At 36.4% G+C, this 26,876-nt stretch overlaps 1 protein-coding gene across 1 annotated transcript in view; it reads left to right on the top strand.

The window, feature by feature from the left end:
* Positions 1–26,876, top strand: part of Smyd3 (SET and MYND domain containing 3) — a 711,836-nt gene that overhangs the window by 142,551 nt on the left and 542,409 nt on the right. The window contains exon 2 of the mRNA XM_026390740.2: positions 25,988–26,051. Within this exon, the coding sequence (XP_026246525.1) occupies positions 25,988–26,051 (64 nt within the window). The remainder of the gene's footprint in view (positions 1–25,987; positions 26,052–26,876) is intronic.

Raw genomic sequence — 26,876 nt, 5'->3', positions numbered from 1 at the left:
GCATGCATATATATATATATATATATATATATATATATATAGTTAGTTGTAGTTGGACATAATGTCTTTATTTATTTTTATGTGGTGCTAAGGATCAAACTCAGTGCCTCACATGTGTGAGGTGGGTGCTCTACCAATGAGCTACAGCCCAAGCTCTCTGGATTCCATTTCTATTATGACAAAAAAAAAAAAAAAAAAAAAGAACAACCAAAACAAAAAGTACAATTCAGTAGTTTTTAATACATTCAGAGAATTGAGGAACCATCATTGCAACCATGTTTTCGTTTTTGCTGTTGAGGGGGGAGTACTATGGATTAAACCTAGAGGCACTTTACCACTGAGCCACATCCTTAGCCCTTTATTCATTTTTTATTTTGAGAAACATCCTCACTAAACTGCTTGGGGCCTTGCTAAGTTGCTGGGGATGGCTTTGAACTTGCAGTCCTCATGCCTCGGCTTCCCAAGTTGCTAGGATTACAGGTGTGCACCACCACACTCAGCCATTGTAACTATTTGAGAACATTTTTACCATCCTCCAAAGAAATTCTGAATACATTATAAGCAATTTTCATTTTTCCTCAAATGTTCTACACTCTAGCCCTAGAAACCACTAATATGTATATTCTCTATGAATTTGTATATTATGGATATTTCATTTCAATGGAATTATATAATATGTGATCTTTTATAATTGAATTTCTCTTAGCATGAAACTTTCAATGTTCATCCATTGTGTAGCATGTAACAATACTTCATTCCTTTTATGGCTGAGTAATAGGCCATTGTATGGCTAAATCATATCACTTCCACTCCTTTATCAATTGGTGGATACTTGGTTGTTTCTGCATCTTTACTATTATGAATAAAGCTATTATGAACTTCATGTATAAATTATTTTGGCCTTAAACTCCTGGGATCAAGTGATTCTCTTACCTGACCCTTTCAAGTGCTGGGACTGCAGGTGTGGGCCAAAGTATTTGGCCCAGCTTCTGTACATCTTAAATGCTTGTCCTATTATCTGGAATGCTATTTTCTCCTCTTAACCTTATTTACTTAGCAGATTCTTATCTATTCTTTTGATATAAGTTAAGATGAATTGATTTCTGGTAGCTGTTTCTACTCTTGAGTTGCCATATATTTTCAGTATAGCACCTATCATTTGCATTAAGGGTATTTCATGAGCACAAATAGATTGCTCATTTCTCCAGAATCAGGTAACATCCAAAGTTATCCATCATTATTAGAATCTTAGCCCCATGTGACTCTTTCTCCTCCATTCTGACTCACTTTCTCAACTCCCTCCCTTCTTCCACTCATCCTTTCTTCTTCATTCTGAAACATGCTGTTTCAAGGAAAAACTGAATCCTCAAGGTCTTCTGGGAATGTTCTCCTCATCTTGTTGCTCAAAAGTCTTCACACTTCTTTCACATATCCCAATTGCATCAAGGTTTAAAAATAAACTGCTTGCTTCTTGGAAGCATTTGCCACTCTATATCTCATCACCTCACCTCCAGGTATTCCTTAACCTTCGTGGCACTCTTTCTTCCATCATCATTACTCCTGGAATCATTCTGAGTGAATTGAACATCCACCTACTACTTGGCCTCTCTGTCCCCACTTTTAATTATCTTTGCCTTTATCTTTTCTTTGCTCCCTTTTCCCAGGGGCATACCCTAGAACTTATGACTGCCAATAACTATCATTTTTAATATCTCAATATCAAACTTCCTCCTGTTGTACAACAACTACTGTTAAAAGTGTCTAGCCCAGTGTCTGATACAACAACAAAGGTGCTTAGTGATAATCATTGCTGTTCCTGCTGCTCTGTTATTGTTGTAGCATCAGCACCTTTTTTTTTTTTTTTTTTTTTTGTGCTTAAGATAGAAACCAGAGCTTGTGCATGCTAGGCAGGCCCTCCACCACTGAGGTTCATCTCCAGCTCTTCAACAATCCTTGGTAATAAGAATTATGTTTTATTGGTCCCTTTATTCCCTGAACCTGCCATGGCCCATGGTGCAAAAGATTCTAATGATATTAATGGGCCCAGTAAAACAAAGAGCAACAGTGGGAAGGGTGTGAAAGTCACAAGTAGATCTTTAAAACACAATTGGAATTTGCCATTTAAATTATCATATCATTTTTAAGTAATGACATTTAAAAAATTTGTTTCTTTCTCATTTTCTCTGGGGAAAATTTAAATTATTGCTTTTAGGATTCTTTCGTTTAGTCAAGGTTGATCAGTTACAAATTTCTATCTTCTGAGGATTTTTATAAATGAGCTATAAGACAGGAAATTGCTTTTTAGTGAAATGAGTTAGCTTACTTGAAAAGAGTAAGCTAACTTACTGTGTTGAAATGCATTTCATACTAGTCTATTTTTTCCTTTCTGTGTTGAAATGCTTTTCATGCTAGTCTAATAGGTACAGGAAAGCAGAAAGTTGATGTATTAAGATTTTCTTAGCCTTCTCTGTGGTTTAGGTAGAAGAATAAAAATACTTACTCTATTATATTATTTCTGATTTTTTTTGAGATAAGAGAAAAATGTATAAAATTTTTCTAACTAGGTGGGGATGTTGATTTTTGAAAATTTGTACTACTAACCAGGCATGGTGGCATATGCCTGTAATCCCAGTGACTCAGGAATTTGAGGTAGGAGGATCCTAAGTTCAAGGCTAAACTCAGCAACTCAGTGAGACCCTATCTCAAAATAAAAAATAAAATGGCCAGAGATGTAGCTCAGTGGTAGAGAGCTGTTGTGTTCAATCCCCAGTATCCCATCCTTCCAAAGGGGGTAAAAATTAAAAAAAAACAAAACAAAAAAACAAAACTTGTACAATGAATGAATTTCCTTCAAACACTAGTTTCATTGTTATTTCTCTTTGATTAAAAAATAATTAATAATAAGTTATATATCATTACTAGTTCAGTAAACAACTTCCACTTATATTATTATTGAACTTTGATTCAGTAATTTTTCATATTAATGTGTATAAAGGGCTTAGGTATATGAAGGGCCAGACAATAACTGGGAAAAACATTCCAAGGGTTATAAACAATATAAAATTTTAAATTTCTAGAATTTCAATATATTTCTACCCAATACAGAGATGATTCAAATAATATCTAGAAGCTTTCTTTGAGAGTTTGTTGTAAAACTATCTTAATTAAAAAATAATAAAAGTGAGAGTAATATTTACTGATTGCTTTCTGTGAACCAAGAATAATGTTTTTAATATTTTATTTAATTCTCATTACAGCAATGTAAGTTACAAAGTTCTGATTGATTACCCATTACCTGAAATCCTCAAGACTAGAAATGTTTCAGATTTCAGAGTTTTTCTGTTTTTCTAATATTTGCATAAATTTTATCAGTTGAGCATCCCTAATCTGTAAATCCAAAATCTCAACCATTCTGAGCAACTTTTTGGCCTCAAAAAGTTTCAGATTTTGGAGCATTTCAGAATTTGGATTTTTGAATAAGGGATACTTGACCTATACTGTTATTTATTCTTGTTTCATTTCAGTGGTTTAGAGAATTTAAATTGCTTAGTATCTTATAGCTACTAAGTGGCAAACAGAAAATCAATTCCAGGCCATTTGGCTGTACTATCAATGATTTAACTACTGTACCATATTCTCTTGGACTGACTAGTTGAGGAATAAATACAGGTATGGTCTGAGAGAAATTAATTTACAAAGCATTTCCTCAACAAGGAATTCAACTTGGTGAGAAAACTCAATAGATAAAGGACAAATGATATTACAGGCACTTCGCACAAGAGAAATCATGAGTGTTGAATGAACAAGAAAAGATGCTCCAACTCTGGCTACCTCTCAGGGGAATGCCCAGTGAAGTTCAGTGAGATAACATTTCACATCCTTAGACTGGCAGTAAATAGAATGACTGACAGTGTCAAGAGTTGATAAGATATGGGTTTAAGGCAGCCCTCATTATATGCTATGGAGTATAAATTCCTAAAACCACTTTGGAGAACCATTTGTCAGTACACAAAATTATTCAACTGTGCCTCTCTTCAACACAGTGATTCTGCTTCTTAGGAGTACATACTCTAAAGCACCAGAGTTAAAGTGGGGCCCAGTGACCTCTGGATGTCCCTGAGGTCTTTCCTGGGATCTTGTGAGAACTATTTTCCTAAACTGCTTTGGTATTCTTTGTCCTTTTTCACTCTCATTTTCTCATGAGTATATTGTGGAGTTTTCCACAAAGCTTCAATGCATCAGATTGAACACAGAATCATCAATGAGAATTTATCTGTCTTCTATTAAGCCAGGCTTAAAGAGATTTGCAAAAATATAAAGCATTGCCTCTCAATACACTAACTTTTGTTTTGGAAAATGCAGTTATCACAAAAAAATATTTATGCCAACATGTAATGAGATTATTATTTTAAATGAATTAAGCTTTTTGAGGTTTCTTCATTTTACTCTCTAACACATTAAATGTCAGTTAGTATAACCTATATAAATAAAATCTCTTTGGAATCCTTAAGTAATTTTTAAGTTTGGACTGAGACCAAAAGGTTTTGGAAAACATTTGTTTGTGTACAATGCAAGTATGTGTCATTGTAGTATTGCTTAATAAGAACTAAAATATTAATCAATCCTAATGTCTATCAATATGGACGAGGGATCAGTTCTGTCAATATGGAATGATAAGTTGTGATTCAAATTAACATTAAAATGTATTTTAAAATTAAAATAAATGCGTGAATATATATTTGTATCTGAATCAGGCAATATATTTGTCAGACATTATCACATGTCAAATGGATTTTTTTTACAATGTAAGCATATTTGTGTTTAAAAGTACATAATAAAATTAAGTGGAAACTTTATTAAGGATTATATTTTAGTCATATCCTATTATTGCAAATCTATTAACCTTAAAAGGCAGAAATAAAAGTGAGGCTAATATACTGCTGTATTTCACTAGAACATACTTATAATAAGCAGCATACATATGCCTGGATATTCTAGAATAGAACATCTTCCGTGTGTTATTTCAGTAGTATATACTATTTGCTGAAATGGAGGGAGCACCATTTAGTTACATCTTTGTATATATTACTAGCACTGTAGTGGCTTAAATAAATACTTAATGCTTTTTTTCTTTTTCAAAAATTGGAGACTGGCAATTTAAGGTAACAGAGCCTTTCTGTCTGGTGACATTTATTCTCATGCTGTCTGTGCTGAGAAAGTTGAAATGAATCAGAAATCTCTTGCTAGAAATCTAGTTGAATCTGGTTATTCTCAGTAGTTATATTTTATAAAGTCACCTCAAAAACTGAATTAGTCAATACCAAACCATTGCTCCTAGGAGATATACTGACTTAAGTTCCTGCGAGCCTCTTCTCAGAACACATTGTGAACTGATCAATACGTAACCTGTTTTATGTGTGTTTCTTTGTAAAGACACCTTGTATTGTTGACTCATTAATGCTGAAATCATGGCAGACAACACTATAACTCATAGCTGAATGAAGCTTTTTTAATCCCTGTATTTCCTCTGTAATGTACATCACAACCTTCTCATGCTTTAGAACCCTAAACACCACTGTGGCACTGTGTTTAGGGGCTATCAGCACAGAATTAAGCAACAGAATCCCCCAAAGTGAGGAAAATGTGGTACTCAGAGGAATGTGGAAAGGACTTTTTACTGTGTGAAAGCTGAGACAAGCAGACAGTGTCACCTTGTTTGACCTCAGAAGGGAATGTATGCATCAGGTGATTCAAATTTTTTGCCTTTCTATGCATGCCCAGGACTGACTGCAAAAGTGCTGACTACTCTTGGGATAAAAATAAAATTATTGATTTGGGGATTACAAATGAAATTGAATAAGTAGGTGAGTTAGTCTGCTCTCTGTCACTAAAATGAAATACCTGAGATAACTAACTTGTGAAGAGAGAAGGTTTGTTTTGGCTCACAGTTTTGGGAGTTCCTCTCCATAATTGATTGATCTCATTGCTTTGGGCAATGGCAGAGTGTGTGGTGGAGCAAACCTCTTCACATCATGAGCCAGGAAGTAAAGGAGAGAAGCCAGAAACAGGGATCTCACAATTCCCTTCAAGGGCATGCCCCAATGACCTCAAGGCCTCCCTCTCTTAAGATTCTACTGCTTCCCAGTAGCACCACACTCAGGACCAATCCTTTAGCACATGGACCTTTGGGGGAGCTTTCAAGATCCAAACTATAGCAGTAGGTAAATTTGCAAATATGGAGTCTGTGAATAATGAGATGATAATATATACTTTACAAGTCATCAGCTAGAACTGGAGCACCTTGTAGCCAGTAACCATGGGACAATGAGATACTTATTGTTGTTCAAGCCAGTTATGATTTATTCCCCTAATTCTGGCACCCTACTCTCCCTGAAATGAAGAGCTGTGTTTCAACAACTCATAGTTCTTTTACTGGGGAGGAGTGGGGTGTTGTTGGGTAAACAGTGAACACTTCCTGCCATATGCCTAATCAAGTGCTTGGCATTTGGAAGGAGTCTGGTACATTTTTGTTAAAAGAATAAATCAGTGAATAAATGGTGGGGTCATTTTTATAGGATAGCCTTTGACTTAGGTTATATTATCACTTGTTAAAAGAATTCTCCCTCTGTGCCTAGATTTTAATTTCTTTTATTTTTTTATTTGGTGCTGGGGATTGAACCCAGGACCTCACACATGCTAAACTCACACTCTACCACTGAACCACACCCTCGCCCCGTGTCTAAATTTTTGAAAGAAACATTAGATGGAATAGAAACCTCTGTTCAGAAAGAATCTAAATAACCCAAGTTCTGTTAAGCAAAAATTTTCTTCCTTTTAATATTAGTTCTTCTTCTTATTATTGTGTAGGACATTACATCCAGAAATATTAATCATTTGTATGTAGTATGATGGTGCTGATTTCATTATTTTAAGTTGTTGGTTTCTCATGTTATCAGTAACTAAGAAATGCTTTATTTCATAAAACCATTTGCATCAAATTTCATTTAGAAATGAATTCAATTAATATAGTTTTAATTTTTGATTATACAGAATATGTATTTATATTTACAATTCCAGATATTGGAATATATTGAAATTAAAGTTGATTTCCTGTCTGTCTGTCTCTTTCCTTTTGTGTCCTGTCTAGACCAAAACCAATTTAAGATTGTTAAATAATACATTTTTCTCTCTCTCTCTATGTGTGTGTGTGTATGCTTTTTTTTTTTTTTGTACTGGGGATTGAACTCTGGTGCACTCTACCACTGAGCCACATTTTCAGCCCTATTTTGTACTTTATTTAGAGACAGGGTCTCACTGAGTTGCTTAGCACCTCGCTTTTGCTGAGGCTGGCTTTGAACTTGTGATCCACTTGTCTCAACCTCCCAAGCTGCTAAGATTATAGGCATGTGCCACCATGCTTAGCTTTTCTATAATTTTTATGTTAATTTGATTATAGAAGTTAACTGATCTTATAAATATTGGAAAATGGAAAAAAGAGGTGAAATCACCACAATTCATATACTCAAGGAAAAAATTAATATATTTCTTTTCAGTATTTTTCCATACTTTGAAAAAACTTACTTTTACAAAGTGTGTGTAATGTGAAAAAATATTTTCAATATTTTAGGTAGCTTTTGCTTGTATTTTTAATATTAGAATAAATTTAGGGATAGGGAAATTATTTATTGCCTGAAATTACAGAGCAATAAATGAAACAGCCAGGGTTTAAGTACAGTTCTCCTAGAATGTTTTTTTTTTTTGCGATTAGCTTCTGTGTTCCGTACTTCATAACATGTTAAGCCTGATTCCAAATCTTAGGGAAATTGAAAATTTCTTCCATGCATTTTCATATTTTCTTCTTTGTAGTTTAAAAAAAAATGTTCTACCCTGCTATCCCCTGTCATGATGGGTAAAAGGTGTGACTTATGCAGTCAAGGGGGAGAAATAAAGAATTGTCCACATGCTTCTGCCATTTTCAGTGCTTTATTCATTCAAATCACTCTATACAATTTCACTCTAGAGGTTCTTAATCAAGAAAATGACAATCCTTAATGCTAGGCACTGCAATAAACATAATCAATTCACAGCAAACAATTCTAGATGTACTAAGCACCGCAAACACACTTAATCATGACAGGTCCATGACAGACATTCCCTCTGCATGCTAAGCTCAAGTGTCAGATCAGAAGTCTGAAGCCTTAGACTTGAAGTCCAGCAGATGCACACTCAGACCTTGGTGATCAGGTCAGATACCAAGGTAGGCTTCTCCTGGGGCGGAGCTGACAGGCAGTTGCTGCTCTCACCAGGTTCAAGATGTGGCTGTAGAGTTTGAGAGTGGTGAGGAAGATGCAGAGGATCAGGCAAACAATGAGAAGAGTTGGGATGTCAGCCCAGGTCCTCATCAGTTTCAGCTGGCTGAATGTTTGTTCATTTGCTCCGTCACTTTTACTAAATTTTGGGGCTTCTGACTACCCTTTCAATCCCTATCAGCTGCTCCCAGATTTCTCAGTGACATCATTTGCCCTGGGGTTAAAGCATCTGGTCTGGTGTTCCCCACCCTGATTTTCTTGCCTCTCTCCCTTATCAGGGTGAGGACAACATGACAGACACTTCACTCTGAGCTTGTCAGGGTCGGGAGAAGTGACTTGTTTATGTCAGGGATGTGCCTGATGATCATATTGGAGGGCTCCGTAGGTATGCCTGGTGAGACTGCAGGTTTCAAAGTGGAGTTTTTAAAATGGAGTTGCTTAGGCTAAGGCCTAAGGCCATCTGTACATCTTTCCCCTTCTGTACCTCCTCTAAACAAAATTTCTATTTCTAAAATCTCACCTACATGGGGAAAAGCAATATGATTATCTGATTAAAGTAATTCATACTAAGTTGCAAATGACTTGTAATCATAGCCTTTTGGAAGGATGTCTACATTTCATAACAAGATATTTTCAAACCCAAGTGTTGATAAGTAAATTGTGAATGTGATGTTTTGGGGCCAGTGACATCCTTCTATTGACCATATTACGTGCTCACTATAGGATGACAAAACAGGCCTTAACAAAACCCCCTTGTATTTGCCCCTGCTAGCTCTCTTAACTTGTATCAGCAGAGGATGTATCTTTTTATAAGAATCATTAAGAATTCATTATAACACATTAGCAGGTATATATTTAATTCCATGCCTCTTAAGGCCTTTTTAAAAAAAATTTCTCTCTCTCTCTCCCTTCCTCCCTCTCCCTCTCCCTCTCTCTCTCTCTCTCTTTCTTAACAGCTAATAATCAAACCTAGGGCTCCACAGATGCTAGACAAGTATTCTACCACTGGCCTTTACCCCATCCTGCCTCTTTTTAAGATTTATTTGGGGGCTAGGTCAGCATGGTAGTCTTTCTTTAAGTGTCATTTTATGCTCCAAAAGAGTGAGTTATTTGAGATTTCATTAATGTTTGTTTACTTGCAGAAGGACTTGAGGTAGCTCATAGTTAAAAGTCAAACTGGGCTGGGGATGTAGTTCAGTGGTGGAGCACTTGCCTAGCAAGCATGAAGTCCTGCGTTCCATTCCCAGTACTGCAAAGGAAAAAATAAGTTACTTAGTTATGACATAGAGGAGCAGATACTAAAAGCAGACAGAATAAGATGCTTCCAGACCTCTGAAATGCACAGCTTGCTTCAGACAGTGAATTTGAAGGGTTAAGTATAATAGTATATTGATGAAAATATTAATCAAATGCTCTTCTGATTTTTACCTGTGGTACTTTTACTTCAACATTTATGCTGTAGGATATTTGTACTAGCAACACTTACACACTTAAATGATGTTTTGAGTTCAATCTTTGGGCAAGGTCAAATTTTTTTCTTTTTCCTGATGTTTCATTTATTTTAGATTTCAATAAAATTTCAAGAAATGTACTACATCAATTAGTATTATCAGTTGTGGACTGGGGCTGTAGCTCAGTGGCAGAGCACTTGCCTAGCATGTGTGAATTGCACCACATAAAAATAAACAAAATAAAGGCATAGTTTCCATCTCTAACTACAAAAAAAAAAAAAAAAAGATTATCAGTTGTATTACTAGGTTAGGTTGAAGAAGCTGTCTGTTTAGAACTACATGTAGTATCACTAAGAAAAGAAATCCTTCTTGCAATTCATTTTGGCCACAGCTTTCTTTAGTCTTCTTTTGTGTGCTCTGCCTGAAAAACAAGCCAAATGTACTTTAATACCCTTATGTTACCAGTTTTTAATTATTATCTATCAAAGTGACCTACAACTTTGTACAACCTTGTAGTGGAATATTGTTAATATAATGAGGAAAGTTTAAATTTGTGCTTTTGTAAAAATGTTAATTTGTTCCTTAACTCTTTATAGATAGTACCCTGCATAAAGCAAACAGAATGTCAGGAGTTGAAATTGCCTTTTAATGTTATTGAAGATTCAACAGTCTCCTGTGATTTTAATTTCCATAAGTGAAACCTTAATAAAACATTTTCACTGCTTCAAAGTTAGAGCTTTTTGAATTGGACTTTGTAGTCATTCTGATGATATTAAAAATAATAATACTAGATACTTCAGTGAATGTAGATTTAGCAGTGAAACACAGTCAAAATTTGAAATTACAACCAAGTGCTGTGGGTACGTGTGGATTTCAAAAAGCCATACTAGGTATCATCTGTGTAAATGAATAGAGGTGACTAGATTTGTGGCATATATAGATTTTGCTGACTTAGCAACATGGGAGAAGCATACAAGAAACTTTTTTTTTTTTCTGATATGGAATAGAAATAGGCAAATGATCTTGAGCACTTTGTATACTCAGAAGCCTTAGTCTCTCCTCTGTGCTAGGTGCTCTGCTTGGCACTGTGTTAGTAGCCACTTATAGATGATCATATGGTCTGTGTGACAGTTTGATGAGTAGTAATGTATTCCCACTCCACAGTGGAGGAAGCTGAGGCTTAGTGATGTTACAAGATTGGACTGCTAGGTGGTGGGCGTGGACTGCAGATTTTGAAATCTAAACCGGTGAAGCATTTCACTTTCTTTCCCCCTGCCATCCTCTGCTCTTTACTGAGCGCTCTGTCCACCAGAAAGTGACTGAATTTGGGTTCTTTGTTATCTATACTGAAAATACAATTTTGGATTGTAGCTCATTCTGCAAGTGGTCATGTGTTGATCCATCCCCTTTGATTGTGTCCACCTGGAAGCAGCGACGGTATTGTTCTCTCTGCAGTCTTTCATCCAGCACCTTACTTGCTAGTTCCACATTGATCAGTCACTGAACATGTGTCAAATTAACAACTAGAGTTTGTGTTAATTGGTTACACATTCTCCACAGGGACAATAGCTTTAGTTTAGGGGACTGAGGACAGTGGAAAGGGAAATATCCAACTAGACAATCTGCCTGTCCGAACTTGTTTCAAATGCTTTGTTGTGCTTTTCCCTCAGGGCTAATATGGATTTAGGTTGTTCATGTTTCTTCCAGGATGGTATGGTGCCAGTAAATGAATCATAAGTTCTTTTTTTCCTGAAACATCAACAAGTTACATTTTCATATTTTCTATTTTAAATGTTAGAAAAGCAAAATAAAGTGATAGGGAATATAGAAAAATGAATCCAAATCAATTCTATTTTACTGTGTTATGAAATCTATAGTATTTTGACTATATCTGTTGCCTTGTATTAAAAACCATTTCATAGTTAGGTGGATGGTGGATGTGAATCTCTAGTTTTGAAAAAATCCTTTGGGCCCAAATCAATATAATTACTATCTAGAAACAAAAATGAAATATCTCTTTACTGTTTTGCTTTGAATATTTATGCCAAAGGCAGATTTTATGGTTAGCATTTTCCAGCATATTTTGTTTGGTTAGAGAAACAGTAATTGCACTACCCTCCTAGAATAACATGATTTTAATGGAGGAATCTTATTTTATTTCCTTCAGAAATTTCTGTGGGGTAACAGCCAAATACTTGGCTACATTATATTAACATTTCTAATGAATCTGGATTATATTTCAAAGATATATAAAACCATAAAATTTTATAAAGAGATTATTTCTATGGTCTCTCAGTTTTACAAATTATATGTAGACTTTACCCACTTAGTTATTTTTGGCATTTTCCATTAAAATGATATTTTTTTCTTTATAGGATTTATTCTTAAGGGTTTACCCATTGTAGCATTCGATATTCCTCAAGTGTATATCACCTCTCAAAAGCATCTTAGATCTCAGTTGTGTCAAAAATATTTTCAAAGGAATTCTATTCAGAGAACCTTGAAACTTCTTTTAAGGCATGTGGTACTAAATCAGACCTTCTCAAACCAGTGCTCTCTCTTTAGAAATTGTAAGTGCAGGCTTTATTTAATGTACTCTAGTCTTTTTCTCAGTTCATGTTTCTTCCTGAAGATCATGTTGATCAACTAAAAGCTAAATTCTGGTTCTTCAGATTTTATTCAGTGACTGTTAGGCTGGGATCTTAACCCTAAAATGGGAGGCTGCAAAGACACAGGGCTTGTTTCTGACTGTATAAGGCTATACTTCATCTGGATGAGTGTGCCTCAGAGGGCAGGGGGTTGTAGTGCTGCCCTGTGGTTTCACAGCCTGTCACTTGGCCCAGAGGGTCGTGGGTGAGCCATGTTCACAAAGAACAATCATGAAGGAGTAAGTGCTAGGCACATTGAGAAACTTCTAGAGGATCAGGACATAGCACTTCCATATATAAGTATCTTATATATGAAAGTGTCATATATAATATGAAGTTTTTAAATTTTGGGGGGGGAGTTTATAGGGTGTTTATTAAAGTGATTTGACAGTCACTAGGATTTCTTTGTTTTCTATACCTGAGAAACTTCTCTTCCTCTGTCTAGTAACTGAACATATTGTTTTAGGACAGAGTTTCTAAAACAGTGGATCTCCTCACCCAAAGAAGGGTAGAGATGGTCTCTTAAATAGTACCTATATTTGGGAGCCTATTAATTCCTTTTAATTTCTGGGACAGTGGATCCCCTTGTACCTATATCTGGCTTTTTGTGTTGGTCAGGTTTGTGTGTGTGTGTGTGTGTGTGTGTGTGTGTGTTTTGAGAGAGAGAGAGAGAGAGAGAGAGAGAGAGAGAGAGAGAGAGAGAGAGAATTTTAATATTTATTTTTTAGTTTTCGGTGAACACAACATCTTTGTTTGTATGTGGTGCTGAGGATTGAACCTGGGCCTCATGCATGCCAGGGGAGCGCGATACCGCTTGAGCCACATCCCCAGCCCTGGTCAGGTTTTTTTGTAGCTGTGATGAAAATACCTACAAGAACAACTTGGAGGAGGAAAACTTTATTTGGGCGAAAAGTGTTAGAGGTTTAGTCCATTATGGGTTGACTGTGTTGCTCTGGGCTCAAGGTGAGGCAGAAGATTGAGGCAGAGGAGCTGTGCTCTGTGCATGGCAGCCAGAAAGGGGTGGGGGTCGGGGAAGGGATGCAGGGAAGATGCACCATTCCAGGGCATACCCCTAGTAACCCACCTCCACCAGCCATGTCCTTCCTGTCTACAGTTTCCACCCCATCACCCCATTCAAACCAGGATCAATTGATTAGGTTACAGCTCTCATAATCATTTTACTTCTGAATATTCCTGCATTAACACAGAGCTTTTGAGGGACATCTCATATCCAAACTATAACACTTGTTGATTTGTATACTGGAAGAACAATTAATTTCCCTTCAGTTTTTATTTATTTTTTACATTTCAATATCTTAGGCTGTTAGAGAAACTAATATGGCCCAGCCTATACTTGAAAGAGAGAACTTAATTTATCATACTTCCTGAACCACTGTGTCTGAGACACTGAGAAACCAGAGAATTTTCTGATTTGACACTATTTTTTGGTAGTCAGAGTTTATATAAACAAGTGATAGGGAACTCCTTTTTGCTTTCTTTCTTTCCCCCAAGACAGTGGTTTCTTAAAGATCCCATTTACTTTGGTAAAACATGATTTTAATGTCTTCTCTTAGTTGGAAGTAGAATACTACCATTCATCTCTTAAGTGGAGGGGAAAAAGAGGTTAAAAATCAGTTTTCTATGATGGATGCATTCTTACCATGTTTCTGGATTGCTTTTCATTGAGAAATCCAGTTCTGGATGGACTCTTGAGAAAATCACTTTGCAAATAAGATGTTTCTGCAATCTGTGAAAATTGTATATTCATCACTTTTGCATTTCTCCAGTATTGCCATACTTTGACTTATAATATGCATAACTTTTATCATCTTCAGATTTAGTTTGTATTTGTTGGTTGCACAAGATAAGCAAAGCCAAATAATTTTGGAATTGGAAGAAAACATCTGATTCAATTTCCTTTGCAGTGCTGGAATTTCCTTCACACCATGTCTAGCAGTGTACCTATTAGGTTTTCTTTCAACATGTTAAGTTACTGGGAACTCCATGCTTCACAAAGTATATCATTTGATTTTTATAACAGTTGTTATCAGAAAATTTTTTTTAATAAGATAAAATCTGCCTTTTTCCAACTTCCATTCAGAATTTCTTGTTTCAGCAGCAGGAACTACCTAATAAAAGTGCTCTTTTTCCCAGAAGAGTGCTAATTATTTCTGGTTTTGATTTGACATTTTTCATTGCTACTTTCAAGAAATGTGACTTTGCTTTTCATTTGGAAATGATGTACTGATTTTATTTTTTAAGAGAAAAGAAGAAAGTTTTCATAAAATGTGTGGCAGTTGTGTTTCTGCTACCTCCTTTTCTCTCTCACTGCTGCTAAAGTGTTTTCTTTGCAGGGATCCTTGCCAGGGTGCTTTAATTTTTTTATTTTAATAAATAAAATAAAGCTTTTGTGTCTATTTATAACTAAAAATATTTAAAGAAGAGCTGGAGGAGGAGGAGGAGGAGGAGGTCGTCTCCAGAGGCTCAGTTTTTGGTCTAATCAAACACAATCAACTTTTTCTTAGATTTAGTTGAACTTTTTTTTTTCCCCCTCCTGAAACTTGAGACTTTGAATTTATTTTTAATTTTTAAAAAACCCAAACGTTTAAATAGTGTGGTAGGGAATTTCTCTCACACAACAAATAGCAACTAAATTATTGAACTACTTTACATCATTTATTGTTTAGTTTGCCAATATTCTGTGTTAAGATGCATTAAGGTCTCTGGTTAGTAGAGATGGGAGGCAGAAGACCAAGCATTGATATTTGATCACTGATCTTCTTAGGTATTTTTATTCTGCTCATTATTTTTAGAATAGAGAGAAAGTACTTTATAGAGTTTGGCTTTTTATTTCTAGGCACAGTAATAGCCTTTAAATAACTTAGACAAGAAAAAGGGAAGTGAGGGAAAGTCTGAGAGGGTAGGCCTGAGGAAGGCAGATTCAGGGGAGTCCACATAATCTCAATCTCAGGAGAGTTCCAACAGAAAGAATTCCCAGTTTGGGTTCCACGCTCTACACTGGTTATCTTTTGGCAGTTTGGAGCTATAGGAGTATTGGAAGCCTCAGTGGGACTGTTGTTTCCTCAGTGAAGCTATTGATTTCATTCAGGGTTTTCCTCCCTCCCTCCCTCCCTCCCTCCCTCCCTCCCTCCCTCCCTCCCTCCCTCCCTCCCTCCTTCCTTCCTTCCTTCCTTCCTTCCTTCCTTCCTTCCTTCCTTCCTTCCTTCCTTCCTTTCTTTCTTCTCCCACTCATATTTTGGGTTTGTTGTAGATATTTTCCAGGGTGGACTGGTGGTTGAGTTTTGCTCTCTTTGCTTTCTTCCTTCCTTCCTCCCTCCCTCCCTTCCTTCCTTCCTTTCTTTTTCTCCTCCTCCTCCTCCTCCTCCTCCTCCTCTGGCTCTTCTTTAAATATTTTTCGTTATAAATGGACACAAAACCTTTATTTTATTTATTAAATTTGGTGCTGAGGTTTGAACCCAGTGCCTTACACGTGCTAGGCAAGCTCTCTACCACTTAGCTACAAGTCCAGCCTGAATTTTCTGTTTTTGTTGTTATTACTTTGTTTTGTTATTTGGGGAAAGTCAAGCAGATTAAAAATTGTGCCACAGTTGTCATTTTCCTAGAATTATTTCTTGTAGGTTTTAAAATCTCTACTGTCTCTCTTTTTGTGGAGTCAGGGTCTCACTAAGTTGCATAGGGCCATGCTAAGTTGCTGAGGCTGGCATTGAACTTGCCTCCTGAACTGCAAGGATCACAAAGCCACCACACCTGGTTTTCTACTGACTCTTACATTCCCTTTTATTCTTAATATGTATTTGTGAATTTTCTTTTTCTTATATAATCTTACAGGAATTATTGGTGGTATTTGCCTTTCTGGTTTTGTTAATCCACTCAGTTGTATCTTTTTTTTTTTTTGAGAGAGAGAGAGAGAGAGAGAGAGAGAGAGAGAGAGAGAGAGAGAGAGAGAGAGAGAGAGAATTTTTTAATATTTATTTTTTAGTTTTTGGTGGACACAACATCTTTATTTTATGTGGTGCTGAGGATCGAACCCAGCACCCCGCACATGCCAGGTGAGCGCATTACCGCTTGAGCCATATCCCCAGCCCAAGTTGTATCTTTTAAAAAAAAATATTTTAACCAATTTTTTTATAACTATTTATTTACTTTTATGTGTTGCTGAGGATTGAACCCAGTGCCTCACACATTCTAGGCAAGTGCTGCACTACTGAGCCACAACTCCAATACCTCAGTTGTATCTTTTTAAAAATATTGCCTTATGGTTATAATTTCTTACCTTATGCTTTCCTTGATTTTATCTTATTTTAAAATTTAAGTTATTGATGTGCATGTGCAGCATTAATTATCACTTTTCTTCTTTTTCAACATATAAAGCTATAAATGCTCCAGTAAGTATTACTTTAAGTTTACCTATCAAATTTGAATATTTTTCTGTTATTTAGTCCTAGTATATTTTCTAATCTCTGTTATAATTCTTCTTTGATCCTTGAGGTATATGAAAGTATGCTTTTAAATTCCTATGCATATGAGATTTTACTGGGTTCATTTTTGTTACCGATTTCTAATTTAATTCCTTATGGCTGGAGAAAATGATCTATATTATTGATTCTCTGGGATTTTTGAGATTTGCTTTGTGTCTTAGTATGCATGAGTACTTTTAATAAATGACCAATGGGTGTCATTTATGGTATGGTTGCTTTTTATAGCAATAGCTAACTTCTTCCTACACATGACTTAATGTATTCCTGGTCATTTTAAGGTCATTAATAAAAATTAAATATTGTGTATCTATATATATATATATATGTGTGTGCGTGTGTGTATATATATGTGTGTATAGGTGTATATGTGTGTGTGTGTGTGTATATATATATATATATATATATATATATATTTATTTAGATCTGTTATTTGTACTTTATGTATTTTGAAACTGGTACATTTGTTACTAGGTACATTAATACCTGGTGACTAGAGTCTTCTATCATTGCATTTTGTCTTTTTTTTTTATTGATTGTTCCAAACATTACAGAGCTCTTGATAAATCTTTTATACATTTGACTCTATTGGGTTTTGAACTCCCATTTCTACCCCAAATACAGATAGCAGAATCACATCTGTTACATACTCACATTTTTACATAATGGCATATTAGTGACTGTCTTAATCTGCTACCTTTCCTAACCCCTACTATCCCCCCTCCCCTCCCCTCCCACCTTCCCTCTCTGCCTCCTCAGCTGTTGTTCAATTCTCTCCCTTTTTTTCCCCCCTCCCCCTTGCCCATCATAACCTCTTATACTTTTGTGTATCATTGAAGGTCTCCTACCATTTGCAAATTCATTCCCTTCTCTCTCCCTTTCTCTCCCCCCATTCGTCTTTGTTTACAGTGAGTCTTTTCCTCATGCTTTTCCTTCCTGTTTTGTTCTTAGTTGCTCTCTTTATATCAAAGGAGACATTTGGCATTTGTTTTTTAGGGCTTGGCTAGCTTCGCTTAGCATAATGTGCTCTAATGCCATCCATTTCCCTGCAAATTCTATGATTTTGTCGTTTCTTATTGCTGCATAATACTCCATTGTATATAAATGCCACATTTTTTTTATCCATTCATCTATTGAAGGGCATCTAGGTTGGTTCCACAGTCTAGCTATTGTGAATTGTGCCACTATAATCATTGATGTGGCCGTATCCCTATAGTGCGCTTTTTTAAGGTCCTCAGGGAATAGTCTGAGAAGGGCTATAGCTGGGTCAAATGGTGGATCCATTCCCAGCTTTCCCAGGAATCTCCATACTGCTTTCCAAATTGGCCTCACCATTTTGCAGTCCCACCAGCAGTGTACAAGTGTACCCTTTTCCCCACATCCTCGCCAACACTTATTGTTGTTTGACTTCATAATGGCTGCCAATCTTACTGGAGTGAGATGGTATCTTAGGGTGGTTTTGATTTGCATTTCTCTGATTGCTAATGATGGTGAGCATTTTTTCATGTACTTGTTGATTGATTGTATGTCCTCCTCTGAGAAATGTCTGTTCAGGTCCTTGGCCCATTTGTTGATTGGATTATTTGTTATCTTATTATTTAATTTTTTGAGTTCTTTGTACATTCTGGATATTAGGGCTCTGTCTGATGTGTGGGGGGTATAAATTTGTTCCCAGGATGTAGGCTCTCTATTTACCTCTTTTATTGTTTCTCTTGCTGAGAAAAAACTTTTTAGTTTAAGTAAGTCCCATTTGTTTATTCTTGTTGTTAACTCTTGGGCTATGGGCGTCCTATTAAGGAATTTGGAGCCCGACCCCACAATATGTAGATCGTAGCCAACTTTTTCTTCTATCAGACGCAGTGTCTCTGGTTTGATATCTAGCTCCTTGATCCATTTTGAGTTAACTTTTGTGGCTGGTGAGAGAAAGGGATTCAATTTCATTTTGTTGCATATGGATTTCCAATTTTCCCAGCACCATTTGTTGAAGATGCTATCCTTCCTCCATTGAATGTTTTTAGCCCCTTTATCAAATATAAGATAGTTGTAACTTTGTGGATTAGTCTCCGTATCCTCTATTCTGTACCATTGGTCCACCCGCCTGTTTTGGTACCAGTACCATGCTGTTTTTGTTACTATTGCTTTGTAATACAGTTTGAACTCTGGTATCGCTATACCTCCAGATTCACACTTCCTGCTTAGAATTGCTTTTGCTATTCTGGGTCTTTTGTTTTTCCATATGAATTTCATGATTGCTTTGTCTATTTCTTCAAGAAATGCCATTGGGATTTTGATTGGCATCGCATTAAACCTGTAGAGAACTTGGGGTAATATCGCCATTTTGATGATGTTAGTTCTGCCTATCCATGAACAGGGTACATTTTTCCATCTTCTGAGATCTTCTTCTATTTCTCTCTTTAGGGTTCTGTAGTTTTCATTGTATAAATCTTTCACCTCTTTTGTTAGGTTGATTCCCAAATATCTTATTTTCTTTGGGGATATTGTGAATGGAGTGGTTTTCCTTATTTCCATTTCAGAGGTTTTGTTGCTGATATACAGGAATGCCTTTGATTTTATAACCTGCCACTTTGCTGAATTCATTTATTAACTCTAGCAGCATCTTTGTAGACCCTTTTTGGTCTGGTAAGTATATTATCATGTCATCCGCAAATAGCGATAATTTAACTTCTTGTTTTCCTATTTTTATGCCTTTAATTTCTTTTGTCTGTCTAATTGCTCTGGCTAGTACTTCGAGAACTAAATTGAATAGAAGTGGTGATAGAGGGCACCCCTGTCTTGTTCCAGATTTTAGGGGGAATGCCTTCAATTTTTCTCCATTTAGGATGATGCTAGCCTGAGGTTTAGCATATATAGCTTTTACAATGTTGAGGTAAGTTCCTGTTATCCCTAGTTTTTCTAGTGTTTTGAACATAAAGGGATGGTGTACTTTGTCAAATGCTTTTTCTGCATCTATCGAGATGATCATATGGTTCTTGTCTTTAAGTTTATTGATGTGGTGAATAGCATTTATTGATTTCCGTATATTGAACCATCCTTGCATCCCAGGGATGAATCCTACTTGGTCATGGTGCACAAGTTTTCTGATATGTTTTTGTATTCGATTCGCCAGAATTTTATTGAGAATTTTTGCATCCAAGTTCATTAGAGATATTGGTCTGTAGTTTTCTTTCCTTGAAGTATCTTTGTCTGGTTTTGGGATCAGAGTGATGTTGGCCTCATAGAATGAATTTGGAAGAGCTCCTTCTTTTTCTATTTCTTGAAATAGCTTGAAAAGTATTGGTATTAATTCTTCTTTGAAGGTTTTGTAGAACTCCGCTGTATACCCATCCGGTCCAGGGCTTTTCTTGGTTGGTAGTCTTTTGATGGCTTCTTCAATTTCTTCCTTTGTTATTGGTCTGTTTAAATTTTGTGTGTCTTCCTGTCTCAATCTGGGCAAATCATATGCCTTAAGAAATTTATCGATATCTTCACTATCTTCTATTTTATTGGAATATAGGGTTTCAAAATACTTTCTAATTATCTTCTGTATTTCTGTAGTGTCTGTTGTGATATTGCCTTTTTCATCCCGTATGTTAGTAATTTGAGTTCTCTCTCTTCTTCTTTTCGTTAGTATGGCTAAGGGCTTGTCTATCTTATTTATTTTTTCAAAGAACCAACTTTTAGTTTTATCTATTTTTTCAATGGTTGTTTTTGTTTCAATTTCGTTGATTTCTGCTCTAATTTTAATTATTTCTTGTCTTCTACTACATTTGCTGTTGTTTTGCTCTTCCTTTTCTAGTTTTTTGAGGCGTAGTGTGAGTTCATTTATTTGTTGGTTTTTTCTTTTTTTGAGAAAAGACCTCCAAGAAATGAATTTCCCTCTTAAAACTGCTTTCATTGTGTCCCATAGATTCCGGTATGTTGTGTCTGTATTATCATTTGACTCTAAGAATTTTTTCATCTCCTCCTTTATGTCTTCTGTAACCCATTGATCATTCAATAACATATTGTTCATTTTCCATGTGGTGTAGCGTTTTTCCTTCCTTCTTTTATCATTGATTTCCAATTTCATTCCATTGTGGTCAGATATGGTGCATGGTATAATCTCCACACCTTTATATTTACTGAGTTGCCTTATGGCATAACATATGGTCTATCTTTGAGTAGGATCCATGTGCTGCTGAGAAGAACGTGTATCCACTTGATGATGGTTGATATATTCTATATATGTCAGTTAAGTCTAGGTTGTTGATTGTGCTGTTGAGTTCTATAGTTTCTTTATTCAATTTTTGTCTAGAGGATCTGTCTAATGGCGAGAGCGGTGTGTTGAAATCACCCATAATTATTGTGTTGTGGTCTATTTGACTCTTGAACTTGAGGAGGGTTTTTTTTATGAACGTTGCAGTTCCATTGTTTGGTGCATACACATTGATAATTGTTATGTCTTGTTGGTGGATGGTTCCTTTTGACAGTATATAGTGCCCTTCTTTATCTTTCTTGATTAACTTAGGTTTGAAGTTGATTTTATTCGATATGAGTATGGCCACTCCTGCTTGTTTCCGAGGGCCATGTGAGTGGTATGATTTATCCCAACCTTTTACCTTCAGCCTGTGTATGTCTTTTCCTATCATATGAGTCTCCTGAAGGCAGCATATTGTTGGATTTATTTTTTTGATCCAGGTTACTGCCTATGTCTCTTGATTGGTGAGTTTAGGCCATTAACATTTAAGGTTACAATTGAGATATGATTTGTACTTCCAGTCATGCTTCTTTATTTATTTATTTTAGTTTGGCTAATTTTACTTTTTGGTTATTTTCCTCCCCCTTTACTGAGCTACTTCCTGTTATTGGTTTTGTGCACTATTTTTCAACTCCTCTTCTTGTAGTATTTTGCTCAAAATACTTTGCAGTGCTGGTTTTCTTGCTGTGAATTCTTTTAGCTTTTGTTTATCATGAAAGATTTTAATTTCGTTGTCAAATCTGAAGCTCAATTTTGCTGGATACAGTATTCTTGGTTGGAATCCATTATTTTTCAGTGTTTGAAATACATTGTTCCAGGATCTTCTCGCTTTCAATGTCTGTGATGAGAAATCAGTCATTAACCTAATTGGTTTACCCCTGAATGTGATCTGCCTCTTTTCTCTCGTAGCTTTTAATATTATCTCCTTGTTCTGTATGTTGGCTATCTTCATTATTATGTGTCTTGGAGTTGGTCTATTATGGTTTTGAATGCTTGGGGTCCTGTAGGCTTCCAGGATTTGGCAATCCATTCTATCTTTCATCTCTGGGAAGTTTTCTACAATTATTTCATTTAATATGCTGTCCATTCCTTTGGTTTGAATCTCTGTTCCTTCTTCTATCCCAATGACTCTCAAATTTGGTTTTTTTATGACGTCCCATATCTCTTGAATAGATTGCTCGTGGGTTTTAAGCATCTTTTCTGTGTTGACTATACTCTTTTCAAGTTGATAAACCTTGTCTTCATTATCTGATGTTATGATTTCTACTTGATCAAGTCTATTTGTAATATTCTCGTTTGAATTTTTAATTTGGTTTATAGTTTCCTGCAATTCTAGGATTATCGTTTGATTTTTTTTTAAGATCTCTATCTCCTGGTAGAGCTCGTTCTTTGCCATTTGAATTTGTTTGTTTAATTCATTTTCAAAATATACTTTTATTTCTTGGACTTGCTGTCTCACGTCTTCTCTAATATTCCTTTCCATTTGAGTTAGGTATGCCTTGAGTTCTTTCCCTATCCCTGCTTCTGATGTTTCTATGTCCTCCTGTAGCATTAAGTTGTCTTGCATTGTTTGTACTCCTTTTTTCCCTTGTTTTCTCATGTTGTCCACGTTACTTCCCAGCTCTTTTTGATTGTCGTGTTTCTGCTCTCTTCTATAGCTTTGTTCTGGTTCTGTATTACTCTGATGTCTCTCCTTTGTGTTGTTAAACTATGCCTGCTAACTTGGATTCCGCTGGGAAGGAATTCTGACGTCCGAGCTCCAGTGACAACACTGCTCTGCTATGGCGGGCCCCAGGCTCCTTGCTGGGGTGTCCTAAAGGGGGGTGTGACTGGACTGCCTCTGTTTGATTTCGGTTCGCAGGCAGTCTCTAGCCGCCCAGTATCACAGGCCGCTGGCGGGTGATCGGTCCTCTGAGGGCGGCGTTCTCCTACTGCCCAGTTACGCAGGCAGTGGGTGAACTGTCGCAAGCGGGCCTGCGGTTTCCAGCCGCCCACTGGCCAGGGTCTTGCCTCTAGTCTCCTGGTTTCTCCTGTTAGTCTTGATTTCTCCTGTTTTGTTGTTGCAATCTGTCGGAGAGTGGTGGTGGATACTTCAGCTTTCCCAGATGGTGGCCGCTGACTGCCTCGGTGGAGTGTCCGCTGTGGGGGATGGGACTGTACAGCTTCCTTCCCCTTCTGAAATCCCATACTTAGCCCAAGGCTCAGTGTGGGCTTGGCTGGCGGGATTCCACCTAATGGCAGTCCCTAATCTCCCTGCTTGCTAATTAATCACTTCTCTGAGGGCGCCACGCCTTCTGTAGCCACGGGGCAGGCCGCGAGAATCAGTGGGCTTGGATCTCCGGGGTCCTGCTGCTGGCTGTTGGGATCCCCGGCACTCTATCCCTTTGATTTTTTTCTGTTTGCCCCTCCCCCAGCGCTGGCTAGCCAGGTTTCGTTTTGGCTGCTACTGGGAGGAGGGGTTGGAGGTCAGGTGTCTCTAGTTTCCCCCTAGTCTTTATGGAGGCTCAGCTTGATACTCCCTCTCCCGGAAAGCCTAGGAGAGATTTTATGCGAATTCCCGATGTCTGGGGGGTGAGCTGGTTGACACAAACCTGTTTTGATGTTGCAATCTGTGGGAGAGTGGAGGTGTATCCTTCAGCTTTACCGGATGGTGGCCGCTGACTGCCTCGGTGGAGTGTCCGCTGTGGGGGATGGGACTGTACCGCTTCCTTCCCCTTCTGAGATCCCATACTCGGCCCAAGGATCAGTGTGGGCTTGGCTGGCGGGATTCCACCTAATGGCAGTCCCTAATCTCCCTGCTTGCTAATTAATCACTTCTCTGAGGGCGCCACACCTTCTGTAGCCACGGGGCAGGCCGCGAGAATCAGTGGGCTTGGATCTCCGGGGTCCTGCTGCTGGCTGTTGGGATCCCCGGCACTCTATCCCTTTGATTTTTTCTGCTTGCCCCATTGCATTTTGTCTTTATCTCTAATAATGGGTTTGAGCTTCACGTCTCCTTTTTCTGATATTGATATAGTGACACATCTTTTTTTCTAGTTAAATTTTGCCTGGCATATCCTTCTAATCCTGTATTATATGTCCTTTTGCTTGAAGTGTATCTCTTAAAGAACTTGTGGTTAAACTGAAATTTTTTCAAGTTTTATCTAGGAGTAACTATATAACATGGTGATTAAAAGCAAAATTTTAGGGCCAGATAGTTGGATTTGATTTGTTATTTGGGGTGTTGATATCTGGTAGCTAGAGTTTGATAATTGCAGAATGGGAGGCATTTTTTACTTTATTTAGACTTTCACTCTCCCATGTTTTATACCCTAGTCCTCACTTCTCTTCTGGTGTATTCAGGTTCTGATTTTCTATCCTGTTCCTTTGGAACCACCTGCCACATTCACTCTATGGCATTTTCCATAGTCAATTTGAACCATAATGTCTATTTTTTATCTTTGAAAGTATTGAAGTGGGCATAATAATGTCTACCTTATATTACCATTTCAGTTGTAGCATGGGTTACCAGATCTAAAGAACATTAACTTGGTGTGTGACACATTCTAACCTAATGCTTAGAATAAGGCATTCTGCTTTGTTATTAATATATTACACTTTGATTTCTAGTATTCTTGGCCACCATGAAACTATTCACTGTCGTGTCAGTATTTGTCACTATTAATGTTATCATCAGATTTATTATTTTTATTGTATAATTCAAGCTTAAACTTTTTCTGTTTTTTTTTTTTTGTTGTTGTTGTTATTTCGGTGATTTGGGGAGATAATTTTGGAGCATCTCAAATCAGCATGTCTAAAGTAGTAATAAAATTTAATGGAATTTAAAAATAATTTCCCAGAAGGAGCATATTCATAAATAAATTATATTAAAAATGAAGACATAAAAATCTTGCATTTTATGGGTATAGAGTACATACAGGTTGAGCTTCTCTGATCTGAAATCTAAAATCTAAAATGCTAAAATCTGAAACTTCTCATGTTGACGTGACAGCACACATGGAAAATTTCAAACCTGACTTTGTGTGACAGGTAAATTATAAGTACACTAAAAATATGGTATAAAACTACCTCAGGATTTAGACTTGGGTTTCATTCCCCAGGATATCTCATTATGTATACACAAATGTTAACAACAAAAAACAAAACAAACAAACAAACCCAAATTCAAAACAGTCCTGGTCCCAAGCATTTCAGATAAGGGATAATCAACCTGTATTTCCAAGTAATACGTGTTCTGGATTTTGAATTTAATAAAGAGAGATTAATGTCTGTATAAAGTATTTTTTTGTCTAAATAGGAATCTGTACTTTAATTAAACAGTTTTAGAAAAACAGTGGTAGTGGTTATATGTTGTATAATACTGTGAATGTACTTAATGCCACTGTATGCTAAAAATGGTTGAAGTAAAAATTTTATGTTATGTATATTATACCACAATTTTTTGTTTTTGTTTTTCAGGTACTTGGGATTGAACTCAGGGGCACTCAACCACTGAGCCACATTCCCATTCCTTTTTGTATTTTATTTAAAGATAAAGTCTCACTGAGTTTCTTAGGGACTTGCTAAGTTGCTGAGGCTGGCATTGAACTCATAGTCATCCTGCCTTAGCTTCTGAAGCTTCTGGGATAACAGGCATGGACCACCATGCCTGGCTTATTATACCACAATTTAAACAAGAGTATTAGTCATTATTTAAATGTCTCACATTGCAGTTCACTTTCAGCTGGTGTGAAAATTTAAAGGATCATACATATGGAGTAAACAGAACATGCTGATTTATATACTCTTCCTTCAACCATATATTTCTCACTCATTTCCTAATATGGATTTTTTTTTTTTAATGCAGGAAGGAAAAGTTGATGCGATGCTCTCAATGCCGAGTTGCCAAATACTGTAGTGCTAAGTGTCAGGTAAGACTTCTCAGCTATATCATGAAACCTTCAAATTCTCTATTTGAAAATTTGTCCCCTATTACCTGTTGGTCTATTTCTGTTTTTAAACAATCTTTGACTCATTTTTACTTGTTATTTTTCCTTCAGTTTTAAAATTAATATATATACAGGTTGAAATACTTGGGACCAGAAATGTTTCAGATTTAAAATTTTTTCAGTTTGGAATATTTGCATAGATTTTACCAGTTGAGCATCACTAACCCCCAAATTTCAAAATTTTCAGCTTGGGGGCATTTCAGATTTTGAATTTTTGAATTAGGGTTGCTGAACCTATATATGGTTAAAATATAAGCATTGTTTGTATATATTTCTGCTATGTGAAAATAACTGTCTGTTTTCCATCTTTATGCCCCCTGTCTCAATCTTATTTTCCAGAAATAACCACTTTTAATTTTCTTAGATGTCTTTGAAATATTTTCTTATGAGAATTACTAACACATTTGAATATATTTTTTCTATGTTTAAAAAAAACAAATATTACTCTGGGACAATTTTTTAAAATATTTTTTAGTTGTAGATGGAAACAATCCCTTTATTTTATTTATTTATTTTTATGTGGTACTGAGGATTGAACCCAGGGCCTCACACGTGCTAGATGAGCGAGTGCTCTACCACTTTGCCACAACCCTAGCCCTGGGACAAATTCTTATATACCTTGATATTCTTTTAATTTAATATTCTATTTAGAAGAAAATTTATACCATCCCATAACTCCATTACATAGATACATGATAATCATAATTTCCCTGTTAATGAAGGCTTCAATTTTTTCCAGTATTTGGT

Source organism: Urocitellus parryii, chromosome 9 (assembly GCF_045843805.1).
Source record: "Urocitellus parryii isolate mUroPar1 chromosome 9, mUroPar1.hap1, whole genome shotgun sequence".
NCBI classification, from domain to species: Eukaryota; Metazoa; Chordata; class Mammalia; order Rodentia; family Sciuridae; genus Urocitellus; species Urocitellus parryii.
Note: the sequence above shows the minus strand (reverse complement) of the source record. Positions and strands in the feature narration are given on the sequence as shown.